The sequence below is a fragment of the Telmatherina bonti genome (genome assembly GCF_933228915.1).
Source record: "Telmatherina bonti genome assembly, chromosome: 1".
Lineage (NCBI taxonomy): Eukaryota > Metazoa > Chordata > Actinopteri > Atheriniformes > Telmatherinidae > Telmatherina > Telmatherina bonti.
In genome coordinates this window covers 10,038,013-10,056,478 of record NC_136619.1, presented here as the reverse complement: position 1 = coordinate 10,056,478, position 18,466 = coordinate 10,038,013, and the positions used below count along the sequence as shown (strand labels likewise).

Below are 18,466 nucleotides of genomic sequence, written 5' to 3'. Positions count from 1 at the left end.
TTTTATTCACAAATGTATAATTGATATATTTTTAAGTATGTATGAATGTGTGTGTGTGTGTGTGTGTGTGTGTGGTGTGTGTGTGTGTGTGTGTGTGTGTGTGTGCATGTGTGTGTGTGTGTGTGTGTAATGCTTAGCTTAGTTTAATGTAACCTAGCTTGTTTCTCCCATATGCAGCCAAAACACGTAGTTTTCCATGGTATTACTTGACACATACTGGCTACTTTATTAGGTAGTACTTGTTCTGGTTGAACCACCTTCAGCTGCAATGTTCTCTTCTTAGCTGACAAATGTGGCTTCTGGTGTCATTTTCTGATAGTCCACCTGATTCAGCTTCAAGCTCACCAAGGGTTACTTGAGTTATTGACCTCTGACATCAACAAGGCATTTTTTTATGTAGATTACTGCTACTCACTGAATAGTTTAGCTTTTTCTCACCATTCGCTGTAAACCCTGGAGATGATTGTGAGAAAATCCCAGTAGATCAGCCATTTCTGAAAGTCTGAAAGTCATTTAAACCCCATTCTCCCTCATGTTGATGCTCAGTTTGAACTTCAGCAAGTTGTCCATGGAGTTAAAGTCTTTGAGTTGCTACCATATGATTGACTGATTAGCTATTAGTGATAACAAGTAATTGAAGTTGATAAAAGCCCAAATTTTGCTTTGGCTGCAGTCCTTCATGTCAACATAACTCTAAAAACAACTAGTGGAATGAATGAGACTGTCAGCGGACACCATGTGGTGTTCATGTGGTTTGGTAATCCATAAAGCAACTCTGACAACACACAACAGTGAGTACATTAGTGTGATTCTTTCCCTGCGCAGAGCATTTAATGGACCCACAGAAAATCTCTGTTCACTCATACAACAAACTTTAAGATGACCTGCCTTTAATCTTGGATGACTTTCATTATCCTTTGTTTGAGCAAGTCCACATATTCCAGCGCTTATAGCTGCACCTGCACTCTGTTTACTTTGATTTTCTTTTGTAATGATGTTGTGGAGAATTTTGTGCAGAAACCTCAGAAGATGAAAGTGGACTAAATTAGACACGCAAACAGTGCTTGATGGAATATAATTAAAAACTTACAGTTTAAGGTTATCCTGTCTGAATAAGTTCAATCATAATGAAGGAATACATTTTGATGATACAGTAAATAAATTGGATTATTGTATATTCTGTTGGGACATTGTTATTGTAGGAAAAGTAAGAAAACTATTTGTCTAAAAGAAAGTGCACACGTCCTCTTTTTTTTCAGAATATTCTATTAGCTAATAGGGCTAACGAACTAGTATAAAGCACAGCTGTTAATTGGATCATAGATATATAGTTAATTATGCTCACTACTGAATTCTAAAGGAGAAAGGTGTAAAACTACTGGATGGAGAAAGAATTTCACTGGAGGCACCTTTTAAATAAGGTTCAAACCTCTTCTGATGTACTTCTGTGTTTGCATTTTTTCTCTGACCCTCCTTTTCTCCAGGTGTTGTGGTTTCTTGGGTTGGTAGAATTAAACAGTGAGAGTATTAACAGTATTCAAAGATCATTTCTATTTTTAATCTACCGCAATAATTCTGATTTAGGGGTTATTTTGATCAATTATAATTTTGTCCTGTCTGTTTTGTTTGTTTGTTTTGGTCAAGAAACTTATTAAACATTTACAATTAGTTACATTCCTTCACTTCACTGCTGTTATTTAAAAAAAAATGCTGCTTTCTGTGCTTTTCAGCATTTCAGGGTCCAATATATGCAACCTGCCCCCACCCCACTTCACTTCAAATTTCATCAGTCTACCAAGGCTTCCACAGAGCTCATCAGGAGTCCTGCATTGATCCAGATCCTTGTAATCATTCTTAACCCCCGCATCACCACTGTGGGGGATTATCTTGCACACGTCAAGGCATAATCTACCCCTTGAAATTACAACTTCACGATGAGGTCTGATCACCAAAGAGTACTTTTAGTGTACACCCTGTCACATGATTTCATCATCTTGTGAAGCAGTTTTTCTCTCAATAAAACTGAATTTTATGACATAACTTACAGAATTTGTACCTGTCATGTCATCAACTCCATTAATATCCACCATTGATCATGTAACAGCAAGGAGGTTGAATGATTTTACCGCAAATCAAAATTTATGTTGATTTATTATGAAAAAGTTTGAGAATAAACAATACATTGTAGAATAAACAATGAATATATGGATAAAAAAAAAAGATGAATCAACATTATATTAAGCTTGTGGAATGTGGCTCTGTGGTTACAGCATCACATATAGGCTACTGCTAAATTTTAAGCCATTGAGAATATGCTAAGAAAAAAAAAAAAAAGAAAAAGATTTGGAGGGGCAAACAAACCTCGGCCATTAATTTTATCACTGATCTATTTGTTTTTAGAACATAAATAAAGTTGTGATAAATCAATTATGACATTAAAAAAGCCAAACATGATTTAATTTTTACATACTGTTCATAGTTATGGTCTTCATAGTATGGTCAGAGTCAGTTTTTACCCAGACCAAGAATTTCCTCATAGTACCTGTTCCAACTGCAGATCTTATTAGCATGTCTTAATAGCTTTATCACATTAAGAAATGCATTATTTATCATTAATAAATAGCAAGGAAAGTTTCTTTTTTTAGCTTTTAATCCCTTGTTATTGGAAAGAAGAGATCTTACTGCACAATATTATGTCCTGTTTTCCATCCATCTGTCCAACCATCCATCTTCTTAACCACTTAATCTAGTTAAGGGTTGCTGGAACCTGGAGCCTATCACAGCAATCATTTGGCGAGAGGCATACAACGTAGACGGGTTGCCAGTCCATCATAGGAGCCATTTTTACATAAAACATAAAAAACAACAAATATTAACTTGAAAATCCTAATTACTTAATTTAAATGTAGTATGAACTTTCTGGAACTGTTACAATTTACTATGTATCCATGTTTTATCATCCCAACCAACACGGTATGATGAGAAAGTATCCTTTTTTTTTTTTAAAAGATTTTCTTGGCCCTAGTGGTCTTTATTATACAGTTTGTGGACAGAAAAGGGGTCTGATAGAGATAGTTAGATATGCAGCAAAAGGCCACTTTGAGGACAAGCTGCATTCTGGACATGAACTAAGCATCGTTTAGTTTAATGTTGTTCATGTCATGATGTGACATTTCATGTGTTTATCTTAGTTCTGGTTTCCTGTTTTAGTTTGTAGTTTTTCTTGTTTAGTTCCCCCAAGTCTGGTTTCCTGTTCATTAGTTCACCGGGTCTCATTTAGTTCATGCACTTCACCTGTGTCTCGTTTTGTTCCTGCGTATTTATACCCTTTGATTTCTGTTCCTCATTGCTGGTTCATTGTGCTTTTGTTGGCTTTGTGTTTCTGTGTCAAAACTTTTTTTTTTTTTGGAATAAATGTCACATTCAGCATTCCAGCCTCCAGTCCTGCCATTTGGGTCCACCTCCACCACCCTTCTGTGACAGTTTGTCTGTTTGTGTTCAAGATAACGCAAATAGTTATTGACAGGTTTTCATGAAATTTTCAGGACTTGTATAAAATGTGAAAAGGACAAACTGATTAAATTTTGGTGGTGATCCATTTCACCGTTTGGATCCAGAGATTTTCTTTTTTTTAGAACTGTGACCCTTGGCAGAGGTTTGTGCTTTTCTAGTTATTATTATTATTATTATTATTATTATTATTATTATTATTATTATTATTATTATTATTATTATTATTATGTCTGTGTCACAGCACTGTTTTGACCTCTGCATGACTTCTGCTCCCTAAGTGAATTGTACATAAGTCCTGCTCTGGTGTTTCACAGTGTTACTATTCCCAGATAATCTTTATGATTATTGAAAGACCAGCAACTCTGTCTCTCTGTTCACACATCCATGCAAACAATCCGGCCAGTAGGTTTTGCATAAAGTTATAAATGAACAGACTAATGGACAGACTGCTAAATGTGGGCAAAACCTCCTTGGCAAAATTTAAAAAATTAAACAAATGAATAAAAATCAGTAATATGACCTATAATATTTCATAATATCAAAATTCCCTTTATCCATAATTTCCATTGCTGTGACTCACACTGGCACACGTCAATAGTTACGGGTAAAAAAAAGACCAAAAACTGCATCAGTGTCCAAATTTTTTTTAGCACCTACAAAACATACAAAAATTAAAACTTTTTTTTTTTTTTTCTGGGTTCTGTAGGCCATTTCAGTAAAAGTCATCATGTTTCAGGTAAAAGATGCAACAAGTTTTTGGCATTGTTCTAATTTTCCTGCTAAATACAGCTCCATGTCAATGGACATCCAAGCTCCGCAGCCATCTGCCTCAAAATTTTTTCTTTCTTTTCTGCTATCAGTGGAGCAGAGCAATCAGCTACACAAAAAGGGACAACTAGAATACAGTTTTTTTGTTTGTTTGTTTTGTTTTTATTTTACTATCTAAAGCAAGTCACACCTCAAATTTGTCATCGTGGTAAAAATGAATGCATAGACCAATCCAAAATTCCACCAATGAGATTCATAAACTCAGCAGCTCTTGAACGTGAATAATTTTGTTATCCTTGGTATCATTATTTGATAGCACACTTACATGAGGAATATTGCTGAATGAAAGTTTAATAGAGTTATCAGAAGCTAATTGGTCCTCGGTAAACCTGAGGGCCACGTACAGTGTAATTGCAGCTCATGTGGACTTGTAGGTTCCGTCTGCTTTTAGGTAAAATGGTGTTAATGGGCCATGTGGTACATGAAAGGCTGGGATGATGTGTGGAGAACGAAGTGAAAGAGGTAGGGCACAGTTTTACATCCACAGCCCATATCAGCCACTGAAAGAGTTAATCTAGCCATTACAGGACAAACTGAATGGGTAGAGACAGAGCAACATGCGATTTTCTCCTTTTCTTAGTCTGTATTCATATAAGTGTTTGTGATTGAGGGCATCTATGCCAGGAAACAGTAATTACAGTTTCTACACCATATGAGCCAGAGCCACAGGCCTGCCATAAAAACAAAACAAACAAAAAAAAAAAAAAAATCTGGCACATATCAGCAAGGAACAACGAGCACAAGGTTGTCACCCGAGGGACACTTCCATTATGTGACAAAAGTGGGTAGGTAATTTGATTTACTGTTTAGTTAGGCAACCCCTGTCAGACCTGCAGCCATACACAGCAGTGGGGGTGCATGAAGATTGACTACTAATGAGAGCGCTGACCTGCCAGGGTTGCACATTTCAAAAAACAGTTTGTGCTATCGTTTAGCTGGAGATATTAGTTGGTAAAATGTGTTCCATGGCTGATTTTTGACTAATGGATCAGGAGCAGGAAGATAATAGCCTGAGGGGTTTAAAACCACTTCCAGTCGCCGAGGGCAGACCAGCACTTTGGCAAGTCTGGAGAAGGAAAACACCCATATGCTGCAATATGGAATCAGATGATAAGACTTGAAATATTTATTATTTGTGACACAGTATTTATCTTATTTACATGACATTGTTTTCATTGAGAAATCAGATCTGTGTGAGCTGCATATACACAAACAGTCAAAAGTTTGGACACATTTTCTGATTAAATCCAGCGGGAAAGTGTGTCCAAACTTTTGACTGGTAGTGAATCTAAATGTTCTAATGTAAAGGCTCTACATGAGCATTAGGGATCTTGTACCTTTCAGTTCTGCAAGGCAGTCATTCATGCAATCAAGAGCTTTTGTTATTTATAAGAAAGCTCTATATGAAAATAGAGCTGATGAGATCTTTCAACAAGTCTAACAAAGAGAAAATGCTCACAAAGAACTCCATCAACAAGGAGACTAAAAGGGAGAAAATTCAAAGAAATACAATTTCTAATCTTTTCTGGTCAGAAATAAATAAAAGAGAAAGTCTGCTGAGTGTTACTGTAACAATATACCACAGTTTACATCCAGACTAATAAATAAAATGAAAGACTTGATCTGCTTGTGTAGCCGATATAATTTCTCTGATGTGAGAAAAACAAACCATCATTAATGCAAAATGGCTTCCACTCTGTCTCAGAGGCTCAGATAACAACAAATGGCTTCACAGGTTGGATTTATGTGATGAAGCTATGGTGTGTTTGTGGTGATTCTAATATTATCGTAGACAGCAACAGCTACGTGTCACAAAAACAAGTCACATTTGGAGTCCTTTGACTCCTTCCTCATTCCCCATGGCTCATTTCTTGCACCTCCCGCCTTCATGTGAGACGGCGTCTGTCTCACATGAAGACATCCGATGGGTGAGTTTGTCTGCATGTTCAAAAGCTTGTAGTCTCACAATAAAAATCAGAAACTGTAAATTGTTTTGTATCACAGAATGTTCAGGTAATTCACTTTCAATCATATCGCTTCATATCTGTCTCCATGCTATGATTTGTTTTTTTGCCAAACCTAACCCTTATCAGCCACGAATGGGATCAAACTATCAGGATAAAAGAGTCAAATGGGTTTCGGTCACACGTCATTATGAACGCTTTGCATCTTTCCTAAACTGTGTTTTATTTTCACAATGTGCTAGACATAAAGTGTTTCCTTCAGACAGTAAATTTTTAGAGCAAGCAAATGTCATCTTTGAGAATAAAATGTTTCCCGGAAAGTCAGTCATTTTTAAGCTCAGGAGAACCTGCAGGAACAAACAAATGACTTGCGTTCATCATCTTTCTGCTGCTTGATAACTTCATATTCCCGTCACAATTCTGATTTTGTGATGCAGACTGTGTCCAAAGCTGCAATAAAATAATGTTAAATCAGTGTATTTGAAGTCCAAGACTCCTTAACTGACAAAGCGAGAAGCAGGCCAGCTGTGTCACAGGACTACTTTTGTCTTCATCATGGAGTCTAATGATGCTTAGACGTGCCAGAGGCTTATTTAAAGAGCCGACACATCCATCTTGCTCAGAAGATGGGCTTTGTTGTTTAGTGTCTCCTGATTTTACATCACTGTTTAAGGCGTTCCAGAAGCATTTTGTGGTGAAAGGTATCATTATTCTTTTTTTTTTTTTTTTTTTTTTGGTTTATTCACAGCTTCTTTTCCTCAAAACAGAATGTATGTTTTTTTTTCTTTGAGCAATTCAGAACAACATTGTACAACTGTAAGTTTAATGACTTACGGTAGACATATTGATGTTTAGCAGCTGTGTTTTCTTTACATTTTTTTTGCAAAATAAAAGCGATATTTCTGTCGACATACAACAATTGCGATTTGCAGTTGTTTCTTTTGAACAGTGTTTAACAGGTAAGCCTCAGTCTACATGAATTGCAGCTAATGCAGGATAGCCATGTAGCATTATGTGGTTTTTCTACTTGCTACTGAGAATGTGCCATGGCTTTTGAAGCTTTTCTCCCTTTTTTCTATATTAAAACTTTGCAATTTGCTGTTGTTTGTTCCATAGCGTGCCATCTTCAAATGCTAAAATGTGTTTCCATTACATTTTTGTGACATATTTCTATTTCAAATCATCTGAAAAACCCCTTCATGGGAGCGTAAAAACTTTTTAGCGATATTTGATAATTCTTTGGGTTTTTTTTTAATGTAGGTGTTTCCACAAGTGTTTTTTTTTTTCTTGTTTTTTTTTTTTGGTTTTGTTTTTGTTTTTGTTTTTTGTTTGTTTTTGTTTTTTTTGCAATGTTTAGTTTTTTTTAATGGAAACACACCTATTGTCTCATACAGGCTAAGCTTTTTTAATCATTTGTAACTCAAAGTTTAAGATGTACATTACCTGTCTTCGCTGCTGGTGACTTCTCTCCTGAATTAACAAAAAAATAGAATTGCAACCATTCAGCAATATTTATAAAAATATATTTCACAAAGTAGGAAACAATACAGGGTATCTTAGGTTACAGTACAGGGAGTAAATAATTGAACATACACATTTATAAGCATTAAAGCACAGTAGAAAATATGATCTGCATGTAGGACTAATCCATATATATTGTTTAGTCTACTGAGAACTGCCATAATACTGTTTCAGTACAAACTGAGTATGCACGCAGCTGTAGTGCCATTGCAATTGTCATTATGTGCAAGAGCTAACGTGCAGAGACAAAACCTACCACCTCATTGAAAGCTAATGACGTTAGCAGTAACTCTATGTACAGTACAAATCTTTTTTTTATTGGTATCATACAGAGTAAGCACAATATGCACATGGTTTCAATTTGTGTCCTCATTTGTCTTGGGCTAATGCAATCTGCTTCCTAAATGGGGCTCGATGTTTGAAGGGAGTCACATACTTGAGTATCAATTGGACTATTGTGCTCAGAAGCTCACTGGCTGCACCCCAGAATATAGTAAGAGTAATATTTTACACAGAATTAGCAAGTGTATGAAGGTACCACAGTCCTAATTCATTAGCTCATCCGTAATGTTTTACTTGTTTACATGTAGTCTTTATCATCAACTGCCATGAACTCATGATGTGATCAGGCTTTTATGAAGTAGTGTTGAAGTGGTTGAAAAAATCTGAATGTGAAATAATCTAAGCACGCTCACTTCAAATAGCACAGAAAAAAATTACTTAAGAACAGATATACAAAAACTGATCAAACAATAATGAAGAATCAACACATCTCTTGTCAAAAAAACGATAGATTACAATTGTATTTAATGTTGCTTCTGTAAAAAGAAGGCCTCAGAGTTTCTACATTTCTCTTTTTTGTCTTTACATCAGTCTTTTATAGGCTAGTAACACTTGCGACCCACACCTGTAGCATGTAAATACAAAGAGTTGTATAAAGCAAGCCTCTCTGGGCTTTAGAGAGTTTATAAATGTGGCCACCAAAGAACATATCAAATTATGACAAATTCACCTTGAACCCAGTACTGGTTTGTCTTTTTGTGTATTATTTTTTCTTTTTTCCCCCTAAAACCATACATACATTCATCATGGTAATGTACACCAGATATTGCTTTTTCATTTTCATTTTGTTCCCCTTCACTGTTCAGCTGGGTGGCTTGGGGAGACAAGAAAGAGTTCCTCTGCCGCTTCTGCAGTCCAGCTTGGTGCCCATGGAGTATTGAGTATGGTGTCCGTTGAAGCTTCAGAGAACCCAACGACACCCGTTCATTGGGCAACTACCAGAAATGTCAGGGTTTTTCTGCTACTGGCAGTCACAGCAAATAACTAACACCCAAAATACTGCTAGACACTCCACAACGGAATCTAAGTTACACTCCACAAGAATCATAGATCTCCTAATAAAGACATTGTTTGGCTCGACAATTACAATGCGCTTGACATAGTGGATGACAACTGCTATACCTCACTCTAAAAAGAATACAAAAAAGTGGCCTCTCTTTGTTATTAACAGTTCTTTTTTGTCTTTTTAACACCTGTTTCTGAAAGCCAGCAATCCCCCCACCCCACCTAGCATTTAATACACCAGAATGTGGACAGAAAAAAAATCTCAAAGGTCTTTAATTCTAACAAACCAAAGGTCAGGTCTCACGGTCGCTCTCACCCACAGAGTAGAGCTCCCCAAGTCTTCTGAAGCGTGGGCCCCACTCTCTGAGATAGTCATAGTTCTGGTCTGAGTCTGATGATGCCGTCTCCAGTGAGCTGAGGGACCCGGCAATGGATCCCCGACCCTCGTATCCATAGATCTGGATGGAGTCATAAGGTGGAGCTGTTGGATCATTGTCTGCCTCATGGAGCCGTATATTGATGAATTCGTCCACATCCACTCCATTTGGGCCAGAGTGCTGGCCCGCCCGTGGCATAAACTGCAAGTCAGGCTTGATGTCCTTGCGTGGCAGGTAGCCATTGATGCCATCGGGGTTTTGCAGCGTGGCAATGTCAAAAGCCTCTGTGTCCTCCTCACCGCCTCCTTCGTCGTCGTATCGAATGATATTTTCCCGAACGTCTTCGTCATCCTTGATAATAAGTGGCTCGTTTTTGTGTCTCCTCAACGTCACAAACAGAACTACTATTACTATCGGAAAGAAAGATGGGGAAATAAAATAGGAAAAAAAGGAAGAAAGAAGAAGGAAAATCTCGGTCAAGCTTTCATAAGTAGATCTAATATCATCTAGTAGACCACTCATAGAGATCAGATACTTTCAATTTTATCCAAAACCAATTAAACTATAAGACTTTAATGATGCAACCGTTAGAAAAAAAGACAAAAACAACTCACCCAACAGGAGAATAATGCAGGCTAGTATGGCAATCAGGGCACCCATACTTAAGCCAATAGGTAAAACATATGCTTCCACATTGCAGGACTGAACAATTCCATCTTTGCTGCACCCACAGACTCTGATGGTCAAGGTGTTGGTACTGCTCATCGGAGGATTCCCGTTGTCAGTCACAATGATTGGCAGGAAGTACATCTCCTGTTTCTGTCGTCGGAAGGTATCATGCTTTGCTAGGACGGTGATTGAATTGTCTGTCAGAGAGAGGTAAAGCCAGAAATGATTTTTTTTTTAAAGGGACGTGTGAAAAACCCATTATTATTTGTGCTAGTGACAGACTGAAATCCAATTATTAAATTGTGTGAAGATCAGTGCAGCATGAGGGTAAACTAATTTCAAATCAATCGTCAGCAGGCTTTTTAGCGTTCTTGCAGTAGATGACTTCTGTTGCCTTCCCTTTTTCCCTCCCTTTCTGTCTCAGCAGTGATATTTAAGAATTCTGAAGGAAGCAGAGCCCAGGTTTGTTATTCCTCTTTATAATCTGAAGAAAAAAGGGACCACGCCAGGCGACATTGGTTAAGAAGATGGCACATGTCGACCCAGAAAGGTGCCAGCTGCTCTTTGATGACACTTCTGTGAAGCTGTCTGCTCATTAGCTGGCACTCCTTCCCCAGCTCACATTATCAAACACTCAAATTCCCATAAGAATCTACTCCTGGTGATCTTATTGAAAACGTACAAGATGTCTGATAGTCTAACCTTTGCCTCATTGCTTGAGGGTGCACTGAAGACGGGGAAAATAAGAGCGGCATAATATGGAATAAAGGGCCAGGGTGAAACCCGGTATCGGCAGAGCAAACTTAATCAAAAGACGGAATGCTTCATGATAGAATCACTTGCTTTGCACAATCTGTAATTGATGTGAGCAGATGCTCGGATTTATTTCCTTACAAGTGTTGCCACGAAGTGGTACGCTCTGCTTTGTGAGTACCAACATGTCCTACTTTGTTTGGATCATTCCAGCAGTGCATACCGAGTACACACATATCGACTATACAGTACTAAACTCTCAGGGCACGTCCTTGTATACAGGTCATTCTCATTTTCGTGGCTAATATTGGTGGTAAAAATAGAATTAAACATTTCTTGCCTGTCAGCCCTACCACAGAAAGAGTCACATCCTCAAAGAGTTACACAGCTATGTAGATAACCTTCAAACAGACTGAACTTACTGTTAGAAGAATACCATTTTTATTATCCTTTATTCAACCACAGTAAAAGTGTTTGATACAGTGACTATTGGGTTTTGATGAACTATGTGTATATTCAAATATTAATTGTCACATTTCAATACCATGGGCTTACTAAAATTAAGATTTTTGCTATAAATAACTCAGTATGTGGGAGACTACAAATCGGCTGAATGTGCATAGGAAAAGTAACAAACTGCAATGGTAACAGATGGAACATGGTAAAAAATTAAATACTATGAAACTAAAGATGAGAAAAGCCAAAGAAGAGTTCATTATACCAGCTCAACTTTGAAAGTCAACTTGAAAGTTTTTAAAGAAGCTTGGTATCACTTCCTTGCTGTCAATGGAGACAATTTGATGTTGGACAGAGGTAACTGTGATTAAATGTCTGCAATGTGAAGTCCTTTTGTCCATGTAAGTGTGAATAAAATAAAACCTGACACTGCCCTGTAAAGTCACTGTATACTTTTTAGCTAAAACATTCAAGACTAAGTATAATGTAGAATTATAATGTGAAACTTGACTAATTAAGGACCGTGCATAAAGTATTCAGCCTTTTTACAATGTCTGAAATCAGGGCTTTGTGTTCCAGGGAATAGGTGAAGGTGAACAAAACTGTGGATCTGACAGCTCGCTTTGTAAATCTTCTGACTCCATCAAGGAGGTGTTATGAGGAAAACAGAATTAGCAGAAATAGGAAGCCTGTAGGATAATGCTGAATCAAACATTAACCTTAACCTTTTTTTTTTTTTTTTTTTTTTTTTTTTATTAACTACCCAATGTAGCTGGTAGATTTCTGAAGTTTTTAATGTTACTGGAAAAAACCAAAAAAAAAAAAAAAATCACATTCATTTCAGCTTCCCTTGAATTTCAATGTTCAGCTGGTCAGTGCTCGCAACATAAAAAAAAGGCCTTAAAATAACTAATCTAATGTTTGAATGTCAAATAAAATGCATCTTTCCAAGAGCTTAAGGGCAGAGTCTTAACTTGTGTCTGCACAGTTTCGGATTTATGTTTCATTATAACAGTGCTAACATGATATGCATGAATATATCTTGTGTTTGAAATCAGCCTATGATCTGGTATAACTTTATGATGATGATGCCGAAAAACAGACTGCAGGCTAGCACACATTCATAAGGTTTTAATAAAAAAAAAAAAATAAAAAAACACCCCAAAAAATTTAAGTTTAGCTGTATTTGAACTGCAACTTACAAGCTAGCAAAGTGTTGTGCTAGATTAGCAGTCATGCTAAACATCAGCGTAGGCTGCATTCAGTCCCAATGCCAACCTTATGCCCGAGTGAAACTTCAAATAGGTGCAAAAAATGCTCACAGAAATGCTCAAAATCTCACAGTTCTACAGGCTCAAACATTGAGGTCACTAATATTAGCTTACACAAAGAGAATCATTGTCAGTGAATATTTCATGAAAGATAGCTTTGAAGCCACGTTTACTATTGGCTTTTGCTACAGAAAAAGCTGAAATTTATATATTATTTGGTCTTTTGGAATTTAATGATTAAGTCTGGGTAGTTTGTCATTCATGTTTTGCATCATAGCAATTATTTTTCTTTGTTACTGAGAATTGGATGTTCTGGTCTGTTGCAACCCTGTCAACTGAAGTATTTGCCAGAGAGCTCAATATCTTACATACAGCTGGTCAGAACCTTCGCCATTTTCCCCGTGGCGGGCAACCCTTAACCTATTCACTGTGCAATCCCTACAATTAGACTCATCATCACAAACAAAAGCCGAGGAGAGGCTCGTAGAGGCCCTGCTGCTCTTCTCTGAAGTGTCTCCCACAGCTGCCGATTCAGATAGAAAGAGTCACTGAAGTGCTGGGGGATATGGTGTGATGGGCTCCTCTTCTCTGTTTGGAATTAACAATATTACAGACAAGTGGTGGCTATGGTGTGGTATGTGATCTATGGTACAGAGCTAAACCACAACACATATTTACTGTGGTTCCAGGCAAGTGATGAAAAATGAAGGCATTTTGTTGTTTGGTAGAACAAAGCTGTGTTTTTTATTTTTTTGTCCACTGCAGAACATTTGTAGAGGGGGCTGGAGGTGCTGTGGGGGGTTGGGGTGCTATTTGTTTCAGAAAGTATTGAATTTTCTCTTAAAGCATCAATGCTTTATGTACAGTGAAAGAAATGCATGAAATGCATGAAAGAAAACAAATATTATGCAATGAAACGTGTTTCTAGTTTCCTGATGGGAAAAAAAAAGATTATATTGTTTCTCCATATAAAAGATTACTGTGTGATGTGTCAAAACAAGAATGATATATCTTGCCCAGGCTATTTTTAGGTTTCTTGTGATTACACTGACATCTCATATCCCTCCCTGTTAATGTATCTATTTCAAAAGTAAAAGGTTTTTATTTTCAGCAGAAGATAGCAAGTCCATTTCATGACCTGATTTTTATGTACTTTCCTCCTGCAGTAAGTTAGCCTGCAGTCCCTACACGGAAACAGAAGGCTAGTACCATATGAAGAATTTTTCGCTCCGAGCAGAAAACATTACACAACATCATTGTGAACACAGCCTGTACAGAAGCAGTAGTGGAGGGCAGACGGAAGAAGAAGAATGAAATAAAGACAAGAGAAAATGGCAAATAAACGAGACCGAATATTTAGCAAATAAATGTAGAAGCCATCTGCTTTGGTGAAACAGCTTCTAGGAAGTCACCCTACATTGAGCCGCAAGACGACCAAGAAAAGCCATTTGGATCCCATCCATTTAGTTTCCCTCAAAATGCACTGGGGAGTAAAACGGAGCTGGTGTCCAGACAATTTCACATCTGCTGACTGTGAGCTACACTGATCCACCAGATTTCATCTCCAGTTAGGCTAACGTGCCACGGGTTAGAGAAGACACTGGAAAGCTGCTGGAGAAACTCAGAGCAGCATTACAACAGCAAGCTTTTACAGATTTGATTTGCTTCTCACCTTGGTTGTTTTTGATAGTGAAATTGGGATTGTTGAGCATCTCTGGGACGAGACGATAGTCAAAGTAGTGTCCCTGAATGGGGTCGTCTTTGTCAACGGCACTGACAGTCTGGATTTCCTGTGTTGAAAACAGAGACAAGAAGATGTACAGAGAAGGGAAGCCATTAAAGGAGGCAGCCTATTCATTACTGTGTTTTCGCCACCACAGATTGCCTCAGCTTAATAGTGGCTGCATCACACCTGATGAAATATATGCCCCATTCATTCCTGGAGTTTGAGATTATTATCAATGAGGTGCTGTCTAGACTGGCACACTTTGAAAGCTCCTAGCTCTGTCTGTTAATCTGTCATCACAGGTCTTATCACACTATATGTCTTTATGATTGATTGGAAATTAGAATTCAGGTCCTGCAGGACAGTTTCCCTTTCTTTTTTTTTTTTTTTTAGTTTCCTTTCCGTCCTTTCACTAAAGCCCCTAATTGTATGTACGCTGGTCCCCTGAATGAGGTCGATTGATGAGAAGGAGAATGCTAAGTACTTGTCCAGGATTTTTGGCGAGGGAAAGCATTGTGCCATCTGGAGGAAGACATGAAAGACTGTCTTGAGTTATGATCCACTCTGATCAATCCTGACTGCTCTCATTTCCCCTTTGCTCTGTGCTCGCTGTGTCAGGGGAGGACTGTTTCAGAGAAAAAGGACCATACTCCCACCTCTGTGGTTTCTCAGTGAAATAAATAGGCTATAATTCATTGTAGCAAATCATTACAGGGGTGGGGATAGGGGGAAAAAAAAGGACAGAGTAAGAGAGTGATAGATCACTCCTTTGATGAAGGAGTAATTTCTTTCCTTACCTGTCCAGGTTTTCCATTTTCACACAGAAAGGCTTCGTATTCGGTGGCAAATTCAGGGGCATTGTCGTTAATGTCCATTACTCTGATGGCCACAATCGCCCTCGATATCTGACTGTGGTTTCCTGTGATAGATTGATAGATACATAGATAGACAGAGACATTGAAAGGTGGGGGGTAGAGATGAATCAATTGGACAGATGAAAGAAAAAAAAAAACAAAAAAAAAACCTGAAATATAATAAGGTTATACATGAATTAAAGCCAATGTAAATTCTATGACCTAGTTTTAATTTCCTCTTGTTTCCATCCTTATTTTTTCCTTCATTTCCTTAGTTGATGGGAGGATTGGTGATAAGCCACATCAATCTCTCTTTTAGAAGGTATCAACAATGCAAAACAGAGATCTGGGCAACAGAAAAGGAAAAAAGAATCCTTTTCTAAATGCTTTTGAAAAATCCCCTGTACACTGTAATGTTTAAAACATGAGGATTAAAATATGCATATTAATGTCATTGGTTACTGAAGTCCAAAAATACAATAAAAGGCAATTTAATTAGATGAGATTTTGAGTGGAAATATTCATCACTGATAAGAGTCAGTCCCTTTCGAGAGTCTCTGTGAACTGGTGTATTTATTAATCAGTGTCGCAATCGCCAACTTTTCAAGAAATTAAATTTTAATTAGCCCCAAGTGGGCTGTGTCAATGCGGCCAGTGGTACTGCTGTGTTTTCTTTTTGTTCTATTTGATTGATTTCTTCTTTGAATGAGAGCATTGTCTAAACATGTAGACACAAACCTGTCTGAACAGGATCCTCTTGAGGAGGGGAAATAATGGTACCGCGAAGAGACACCATCGGCGCCAGCTGAAACTATTCTAACTTTCCTAACCTCCACTTCCTACTGGCCATTTTAAAGCAAGCATGCATCCATCCATTTTCTCTAAATGCTTATTCTGTTGCCTGTCCCTGCATGTAACAACATAACATAACATAACATAACATAACATAACATAACATAACATAACATAACATAACATCTTGAAAACACAATCTTTATACAGACTTTTCCAATCAGGAACAGTATTTTTGTTGACAATTAGATTAGCTAATTGTAGGAACACTTTAAACTCCCCTTTATTAAACAAATTTTAATAGGATATTTTGCAGTTCTTTTAATTTTTCACTTGTACAGTGTGTCATGCCATGTACTGATGTGCTCTATAAATAAAACTGACCTGACTTAAGCTTTAATATTTCAGCTCTTAAATTTGTCAAATAAGCACAGTTTCCAGCTCGATTTATTCACTTCTATGATAATATTAACTATTTTGACATGTGGCTAAATTTCCAACAATATAATATCAGGTGAGAACAAGCTCTTACAACTGTTTGAATTTTTTTTTTTTTTTTTTTTTTTTTAATGTTTGATGGTTTTTCAGTAAAGTCAAGGATATCCCTTGAAATTCAAGGCCTTCAGCCCTTCCAGGAGACGAGTTGAAAAAGAGGTAAACAGTGAAGTGAGTGGAAATTGACAGTCAGATAGACAGTGATAGATGCATTAGAGCAGAGGGAGGATGAGACACAGCCCCTCCCCACACAAGTGATTTTCTCCCTGCAGCAGACAGGGAATAGAATCTGATTAGTCAGACGTCAACTGGTGCGAGACAGCAGAACGAGCCTCCGTTTGGGTGGCAAATGGCATCGGGATAGAACTGGGAACACATCTATTCCTTTTCACGCCAGAAAAGACACCGCTTTCTACTCTCCATCTGTAAAGAATAGCAAAACCTCCGTATTTGTTTTAGAAAATTCCTATTCTTATTAGGTGTTTGTGGAGGTGCCACTATCTTGAGCCACAGTTATTTTGCCAAGAGGCATGAAAACATGCCTTCAATGTATGGGTGCCTGTTATGCCAAGAAAACCGGTTTATCATTCGATACCAGTTTGGTTTTTCCACCATCCTGCTTCGATGCTGCGTGGCCAAAACATTGTGACAGTGTTTCGGCTTTGATTTATTCCAACAATTAACAAGTGTTTCCTTTGATTAAAGAAGGAACACAACAGACAGGGAATGAGACAGAAAGAGAACGAGGGAGACATACAGCAGGAGCACATAGAAAAGTTACAAGCTGTGTAAATTTCTATTCCAATAGCTTAAAGGGGTACATTAAGCTTTATCACATCATACAGCCCCCCTGAAACAATCTGTATGCAAATAAAGCCTTACATATGGTTGGAGCTGTTTGTAGCTCTGCCGGCAAGATTTTCTACGTAGTCAGTGAGTTTTGTGGTTCGCAGATGTTCTTTAATCTGTAATGGATGCTGGCGTTGGAGTAATCCACTCTGGAGCATGTCTTTAAAACTGTTTATTTGAAATGTCTTAATGTTATTGCACTTCCACAAATTGAGTACTGAGCTGTTTAATTCAATCAAAACTCAGCAAATTAGAGCGTTTAATGCCTCTGTGGGTTCCCATGCTAATTGTTTGTATTATAGTCTCAAAGAGTTGCCTTAAAATGTGCTAAAAAAAAAAACCATCTGAGTGCTGCATGTAGCAGGTCAGCAAGTCCTTTTGACGGAGGTGGACAGTGAAGTTGCTCAGAAGAAGAATAGTACGTGTCCTCTTGCGGTTACCTGCTTTTAAACCTTGCGTGCCAGTGCATGTCTAATCGCATGCTGACTTAAAGGACATTACAATTCATGAGGCACAATGTGCACAGCACAGGAGAGCCGAGTCAGGAAAGGTTACTTACTGACTTCTGTGGCAGTCACTGTGATGTTGTGCCACATGTCTGTCTCCCGGTCCAGCGGTTTGGCCAGTGTGATCTTCCCGTCGTCCACATTGATGTTAAACTGCCTCTCCAGATCTGTGTGCCGATCGATGAAGTACCTGCGAAGATAAACAAACAGCAGAAATTTGAGCCAAATCGCTTTAGCAGCAGCTCCACTGAAGCGTCTTTTGAACTCCTCTGGGTGCTGTGGCTAACGGAGCCTTATTCATCAAGAGAAACCTGTAGATCAATGCACATTAAAAATGCTACAAAATCAATAATTATCATCTGAGGAATAATTACAGCCTTCACGTGAGGAGCATTATGACCTAATAGTTTCTCAGAAGTCCTCCTCGCAGTCAGAGTAAGCCCCTCACCCCTCCGAACCTCTGCTACATCCTCTTACAAAAAAGACTATTAGTACATGTTACAGAATGTCAGGGTAAGAGATGTGTGGTTGTTAACCCTGTTTGG

The 18,466-nt window shown here is 37.9% G+C and overlaps 1 protein-coding gene across 1 annotated transcript in view; it reads right to left on the bottom strand.

Annotated features, from left to right (window-relative positions):
* Positions 1-9,466: 9,466 nt before the first annotated feature.
* Positions 9,467-18,466, bottom strand: part of cdh8 (cadherin 8) — a gene marked incomplete at both ends in the record, with an annotated part of 117,934 nt that continues 108,934 nt past the window's right edge. Inside the window, 5 exons of the mRNA XM_079238398.1 lie at positions 9,467-9,960; positions 10,165-10,416; positions 14,372-14,489; positions 15,223-15,344; positions 17,975-18,111. Of these exons, the coding sequence (XP_079094524.1) occupies positions 9,467-9,960; positions 10,165-10,416; positions 14,372-14,489; positions 15,223-15,344; positions 17,975-18,111 (1,123 nt within the window). The remainder of the gene's footprint in view (positions 9,961-10,164; positions 10,417-14,371; positions 14,490-15,222; positions 15,345-17,974; positions 18,112-18,466) is intronic.